Source organism: Hippocampus guttulatus, chromosome 12, assembly GCF_054856545.1.
Source record: "Hippocampus guttulatus isolate MCC_2025c chromosome 12, RoL_Hgut_1.0, whole genome shotgun sequence".
NCBI classification, from domain to species: domain Eukaryota; kingdom Metazoa; phylum Chordata; class Actinopteri; order Syngnathiformes; family Syngnathidae; genus Hippocampus; species Hippocampus guttulatus.
In genome coordinates this window covers 12,747,242-12,754,996 of record NC_141272.1, presented here as the reverse complement: position 1 = coordinate 12,754,996, position 7,755 = coordinate 12,747,242, and the positions used below count along the sequence as shown (strand labels likewise).

At 44.8% G+C, this 7,755-nt stretch overlaps 1 protein-coding gene across 2 annotated transcripts in view; it reads left to right on the top strand.

Annotated features, from left to right (window-relative positions):
- Positions 1 to 6,480: 6,480 nt before the first annotated feature.
- alcamb (activated leukocyte cell adhesion molecule b) overlaps positions 6,481 to 7,755 on the top strand; it is a 42,212-nt gene continuing 40,937 nt past the window's right edge. For both annotated transcript variants that reach the window (XM_086126066.1, XM_086126065.1), the window contains exon 1: positions 6,481 to 6,921. In XM_086126066.1, the coding sequence (XP_085982192.1) occupies positions 6,855 to 6,921 (67 nt within the window). In that variant the 5' untranslated portion in view covers positions 6,481 to 6,854. The remainder of the gene's footprint in view (positions 6,922 to 7,755) is intronic.

Sequence of the window (7,755 nt, the reverse complement as noted above, 5' to 3'; positions counted from 1 at the left end):
GGCCATAAATGAAAAATATTAGCTATGGAGGTGACCGAACCTGACTTCGTATGCCACATTTTCTTCCCCTTCAACACAAACCATGAAATGTCATGCGGGACAGTCGTCAACTGTAGTTTCGATTCACTTTTCCCTCAGGGAGAAAAATGGAAGGCATTCAGTCGATCAACCCACCCGGAGAAGGTAAATGTAAATGCACTACCTCCGCCGGTGTCAATCAAAAGTGTGCATGTCATTGTAAAGGCAGCATTTTCTCACTTTCATCCACGTTTGAAATAAGAACACCGTGGATGCAGAGAATGAGAGGGGGTGGGGGGAGCGGTTCAAACTAAGAAACCCATTTAGCTTCTCTTGGTGCAAATGTGAGGATTAGTTGAGAAGGAAAAGTTAGGCTCTGTGAGAGAACAATGAAATCAATAAAAGAAATACTCTTTGCAGAACGGGAGGCAAGTCCGCATCGACAGCAGCCCGATCCCACACTCAATCGGATTAACAAATGAAGCAATTATCGACCCAGTCAGGGCTGCGGGCCAGAGAGCAGGAGTGGCCATTAAGTGGATCTTACCCTCCCTGACACACTCTCAAAATGTCAGGGTCACTCTCTCTTTACTTCTTGAGACCAAAACCCATTCAATGGGGGGTCGGTGGGACTGATCAGGCAAAAGAAAAGGTAAAGGGGGAATAATGCAGATAAGCAGAAATGGAACTTGGAAACAAAAGCGGCACATCCACCTTGTGAACTTGTGACTACTCGGTGCAATGTGGATGAAGGGATATCAATGATATAAGTCCTGACGGGAGGTCGGTGGTGAGTTTTGGATGTAAATGTATTCACATATTTGTATGACAGTTAAGAAATGTTAAAAGAAAGCCTTCTCTTACCTACCCTGCACTCTACTTCCTTAAACACTATGCTCGCAGTTGTCGTGTTTTATTTTAGTTTTTACATGTTTTACAACGCCTTTCTCCAGGTACTCCCGGTTCCTCCCCCATTCCAAAGGTTCAACTCAAGACTCTAAATCAGCGATTGCCAGCCAGCGTGCCATGGCACACGAGCATGCTGTGAAAGAGCTTTTTGTGGTGACGCAGGAAACCGTCCAATGTCACTTCATTTGTCTGAAATATATTCGTTGATGAAAAGATGGGGGCGGCCCGGTAGTCCAGTGGTTAGCACGTTGACTTCGCAGTGCAGAGGTACCGGGTTCAATTCCAGCTCCAGCCTCCCTGTGTGGAGTTTGCATGTTCTCCCCGGGCCTGCGTGGGTTTTCTCCGGGTACTCTGGTTTCCTCCCACATTCCACAAACATGCATGACAGGCTGACTGAACCCTCAAAATTGTCCCTAGGTGTGAGTGTGGGCGTGGATGGTTGTTCGTGTCTGTGTGCACTATGATTGGCTGGCAACCGGTTCAGGGTGTCCCCCGCCTACTGCCCGAAGACTGCTGGGATAGGCTCCAGCACCCCCCGCGACCCTAGTGAGGATGAAGCGCTTCGGAATATGAATGAATTAAGATGAATGAATGAATGAATAAAAGGCAGGCCAGGGTTTCAGTGGTTTGCACGTCGACCTCACAGTGCAGAGGTACCGGGTTCAAGTCCAGCTCCGGCCTTCCTGTGTGGAGTTTACATGTTCTCCCGGGCTTGGGTGGGTTTTCGCCGGGGTACTCCGGATTCCTCCCACATTCCAAAAACAATCATAGCAGGCTGACTGAACACTCAAAAACTGTCCCTAGGTTTGAGTGTGCGAATGGATGGTTGTCTCTGTGTGCCATGCGATTGGCTGGCAACTGGTTCAGGGTGTCCCCCGCCTACTGCCCGAAGACAGCTGGGATAGGCTCCAGCACCCACCACGACCCTTGTAAGGATAAGCGGATCGGAAAATGAATGAATGGGGAAAACATGCAAACTCCACACAGGAAGGCTGGAGCTGAAATTGAACCCGGGACCTCTGCACTGTGAAGTCGACGTTCTCACCGCTCGACTACTGGGCCGCCCTATTTTTAATTTGCACTGTAAAATTGTGTACCAAACGGCTAGCCTTTTGCATTCATCAGGGCAGACAGACATGCAGACAGACAGACAGACAGACAGACAGACAGACGGAGACATTTTTCTGTTGTGCACTTATTGTGGTTCTAACTGGGTCATTCTCCCTGCTGCCAGCTCACGTTTGTAGAAGCATTAAAACCATGTTATTTCTCAACCTGGAGAACACATATTTTATGCAAACTGGATATGTAACATGAGCCTGTGTGTGTGTGTGTGTGTGCGCGAAGTGGAGTGGGGGGGGGGGGGTTGTTGCTTATTTCCTTCGTGAAGGTATGACACTAGAATGTCAAAAAAAAAGTGCTGTCATTCCCCCTCTCTCCTTGTCCGTGACAACGCCGCATTTGTTTGTGTGCTAGCCGAAGTCATGTCACAAGATGCCTCGCAACCTGTCAAAATAAGAGCGCTCACTCTTTCATCAAATAACAGACAGCAGGGGCACCGGCACTTTCTGCAACATGACATGACGTATTAGAATTCATTATTCCGTAGGTAATCTCCTGCAGCAGGCACAGGGGAGAAAGTAGGGGGCGGGGGGATGCTCTCCTGTGAATACAAAACCAACCTGCAGCCGCATTTGCCGCTGTAATGGGAAGTTTGAACACAACAGCCTGATCGATTCACTGGTGAAGATGTTTTGTTTTTCACATTTAGTCCCTCCTCCTGGATTCACAATTATGAGCAAGATGTTTGGTAATTGAACACAAGGCTTCAGGCCCGGTCATCAGTCATTCGTTTTCACCCACACAGAAAACAACCAAATAGTTCTCTTTTTTTCCCAGCTTTTTTTTCACCCCCTCCCTCTCACAGTGCAGCCAGGCAGGAAATGTAGCTTTTCAGTTAACTTCTAATCAAGCTGCATTAACTTTTCACTGCCAGTGCCTTTACTCCATTTGCACAAACCATCATGAAACAAGATGAATTTCACAGCCAGGGTGAGGAACACTGACTCACCCCTGCCCACCCACACACACACACCCACACACACACACGCACGCACACACACACACGGTGTGACCAGACTAGCATGATCCTGCAGTCGCAGACTAAACATTTTCGCAACTTCTAAAATAGAACCGTTTTACTTTTACAGGAAAGCATCGTCGATTGTTGTTTGACATGAGAAATACTGACACAGATTGCACATAAAAAGCGGAACCTCCAAAGTCAAACACAGCCCGTTCCAAGAAGCCGACTCAACTCAAAACTAAATTCCCCAAGAAGATCAATTGGAAAAAGTGCTCTATTTGTCTTATGAAAAAAATGAGAAATATGAAAAAAAGTGCAGTCCGAAAAATATGGTATATGGGAAATAATCATTGGTTGCTAGATACGAATGTGCTCTCCCAAAGAAACTGTCAGAAGATATGACCGGTGTGCTCAATTATTAATTGGCTCTGAATTATTAATATGAAAATGTCTTCATTATGATTAACGTTGAACTCACATCCTATACAGCCTCATTACCATGAAACTTCTGTCAGCTGCCTGTAGGCACAAAGCGGTTATGTGATGCTACGGCCCTGTTTCAAACTGTGTGTGCGCGCGTGTGTGTGTGTGTGTGTCTGTGTGTTTGTGTGTGTGTGTGTGTGTGTGTGTGTGTGTGTGTGTGTGTGTGTGTGTGTGTGTGTGTGTGTGTGAGAGAGTGAGTAAGTGCATCTGTGAACACCAGGTGCTCATCTACGCACACACGCCACGCCTACTCTTCGGAAACAAAAGAAAGCCCTGATGACATAATTCCTAAAATACAGTCACCAGCCACAACATGAACTACAACCAGAGAATCAGCGGCACCCACTACACGAACGTTATCAAACATTCTATCTAATAAGTTGCAGTGGTCTCACTGTACTGCTTCAAACTGAGAGCTGTTGCTGTTAATTCGAGCCTGATCAAGGGGCCAAATGCTAAATGAAACTGAGCACACTTGGTCATTGGTAAGTTGGAATTTCCATCCAAAGATGAGCAAAAATGTAAAGTGGAACGACATTCTAAATTCTGACCACAACTGGGCCAAAAGAAATGACGTAATATTTCACAAAGAAATCACGAGTGAGCTTATCGTTGTTCGGATCCATGTTTTTTTCCCCCTGTTTCACTGGAATGCTTCGATGTTGGATCCCGGTAGCTGTAAGTGGGATATTTCCAACTTCATGGTCATCTGGAATAAGCAATGTGAGTAAGAAAATTATTAAAAAGCAATGTAAGTAAGAAAATGATTAGCAATGTAAAAAAACCCCAAAAAAATTTAATCAGGAAACAACAATTGATTACTAAAGTGCATGATTGATTCCACTGCCCACAAAGCTCTTCTCACGAATCTTCTCGAATTTGCGCTACTTAACTCGAGTTCTTTGTGGCAAGTGACGCCACTTGAAGTGTCAAGGTAATTTTGACTCGTCAACTTAGGGAACCGCTCCTGAGACACGTCAGTCAATTAAAGAAGTAGCAGTCGAAAAGAAACGGTTGAGAAAATAAAATTGATGACTAAAGTGAATGACGGATTCTCCTGAATGAACACACTGCTCTTTTCACGAATCTTCTCAAATTTGCGCTACTTAACTCAAGTTCTTTGTGGCAAGTGACGCCACTTGAAACGTCAAGGTAATTTTGACCCATCAACTTAGAGACCCGCTCCTGAGGCTTGTCAGGCAATCAAAGAAGTAGCAGATGAAAGGAAAAGTTTGAGAAGATATGATGACAAAAAACGAAATGATTCTGTTTTTCTCGAATTTAGTTGGGTTTGTTTTTTTGTTTTTTGACCAGATTTTCTGTGAGTTTGCCGTGGTTTTAAAAATCAATGTTTCAATAACCGCCAATTGCCACCGGTAATGTTCTCTTCTTTTCTTTTTTTGAGGACATGAATGGCTGCTTGCAGAGTTGAGTGAATGAGCGACGATTATGAAGTTAATTTCATACAGTATATTTTTTTTCTCCTTTTTTCTCCTTGTGCAATGTAGGAGGAGCAGGAAGGGAGCAACAAATGTTACTGTAAACCAGATGTGTCAGAGTTTTTTGGGGTGGGATAAGACGAGGCAAGTGGCTTCTACAGAAAATGACCAACTTTTTTAAAATAACAAATGACTATCATATGAAAAAAAAATATATAAAATTGAGCATGTGGGTTTTGTGCTCGACAGTGAAGACATATAATAAACAACAATAAAAGGCACCAGGCATTTGGTTTTTGTTTGTTTGTTTGTTGTTTTATTGTCCGTTTTCATTTTACTATAGTTAAAAAAATGGCAATATAGTTATTGGTCCTTACACGTTATGTATTGCTTACCCAGTCCTGGTTATTTTAAATTGAGCTAATCTTATGTAAGATCAGATGTATAAAGGACTTGTACGCTTTGTTCTTTCATTGACTGTATGGACCTGTGAATTCACAATAAAAAAAAGAATTGGAAAAAAAAAAGGCACCAGGCTACAACTTGTTCGGTCACTTAGCAACTGGCTATACATATGAGCAAGTTTGTGCTGAGTTGCCATCCCTCATCCCCACCCCGCAGTGGGAGCCTCAAAAAATAAGTACGGTGTCTAAGTCCCTTTATTGCTTTGATAGCTTTTAATTCTTGATTTTTTCTCCTATTCATTCCATTTTCAGACTGTCGCCCTTCTTTTTCATCCATCCATCCATCCATCCATCCATTTTCTTATCTGCTTTATCCTCACAAGGGTTGCGGGGGGTGCTGGAGCCCATTCCAGCTGACCAACCATCTGCGCTCACACTCACACGTAGGGACAATTTTAGAGTGTTCATTCAGCCTGCCATGCATGTTTTTGGAATGTGGGAGGAAACCTGAGTACCCAGAGAAAACCCACGCAAGTACGGCGAGAACATGCAAACTCCACACAGGAAGACCGGAGCTGGAATCGAACCCGGTACCTCTGCACTGTGAGGCCGACGCGCTTACTGGACGACCGGGCCGCCCCAACTGTATTTTTAATAACTTTTATTACGCCCTACCCAGCAGTGAAGAGATTCGAATCACGTCACTTTTGTTGGCAAAATTAACGAGTACATAACCTCAAAGCACCTCGCCGACTCACTTATTTTGAAGATGCAGCATAGTATATTTTTGACATTGAAATGACAAGTGGTGGTGTTGGCGGCTGTGGGGGACAACTTGAATACCACTACCTCGTTGAATTTCATATTCTGGAGGTTTGCACTCCCGCCATTAAAAGCGTGTGTGTGCGTGTGTGTGTGTGTGTGTGTGTGTGTGTGTTGCAGATGTCGATAAAGAGAAAGAGGGAAATGTTTGAGATAAGTGTAAAGGGGTTGCGAGGAGGGTATGAGAGGGGCATGGTGAGGGGTGGAGGTAAGAGGGTGTGTGTGGGTTGGAGGGCGATGTCGAAGAAGAGCACTTGTTTGAAGTGGGAATATGCGTGTGGAGGGTGGGGGGCGACTGGGGGGGATGGGACCTGGGGGGGATGGGGCGTGGCTCGCTCACACACACACGCACGCACGCACACACACATTCACACCGTGCCCCCCTTTTCCATGAACACTCCCTCTCCCTTCTCCGCCCATTCCTCTCTCGATCCGCTCTCCACTATTACCTGTTCCAGCGCAACTGGCTACAGCCCTCGAGTTCGTGAGCCACGTCACCCCAGCCCAAGATACACACACACACATACACGCGCGCGCAAACACTAAAACCTCACTTGAACTGCTTTCAACGCTTTCCAGGATCACTAAGAGAACACCAAACGACATTTTCTTCAACAATAACTCGTCGTGGGAACCCAACATCTTTCTTTATTCCCTGCCACTCGAGGACCCCCCTGCGTGAGATTCGCCACCATGCACTTGTTGTCCGCCGACTGCCTGGGCTCCCTTTTCCTTCTCCTCCCCACTTTTTTCGGCCAAGGTAAGTCACATTTTGACATTTTAAGTCATCAAATCGTGTCCTCCACTGGCTACGAGATGTCTGTCCCGACTTCCGTGTGGTCCCGCTCGCCTCCCGAGAGGACAATGTCCCGCCTGTCGCGCTGCGCAGGTGCTGACGAAAACTTAATTAGCAATCCGTTTTAAATATTTTAAATATATGTTAAACGTATATATTTTTTAGCCCTCCATTTATATAATAATAATTTATGATAAATCGTCTCTAGTGGTTTGTGTATATTATTAACTTGAATTCAAAACCGCTTGAATAGAATTTAGGTTTCTCCTCCACCCACTCATCCGTTCTGTGATTCATTTGGTTTCTGGTTGGCTTTATGGCCGCTGCACGCATCAATTACCAATACAGAAGGTAATTTATTGGACTTTTTTTCTTTTCTTGAGGGATGAGGATGGACTTAATACACACAGCTCGCACACCATCACGGAGTGGCGTGACAGGCAAAAGAACACTATCAATGACTTGAATAAATCAACATGTACTTCATTTTTTTATTTTTTGTGTATGACCATTGGATGACTTGATAGATAGTACATGACTTGTTTTTTGTCAATACCTACCATCATGTGACGTCTCTCATTTGTGGCTCCCATTGTACTGTATGAGCATGAGTTCGTCTATGATTTCACCTCTGGCGCGTTTCAAGTAGTTCCACTCGTATTTAATGCAGCGGGATGGAGCTTCTTACACATCTTGTCTTGAATTACTGGGATTATGATCCAGAGGCTTTGACGAGGCTGGTTTTGATAATTTTGCCTAAAGGTCAGAAGGCTCCTCTTGCGCAGGTTCTCATGGGCT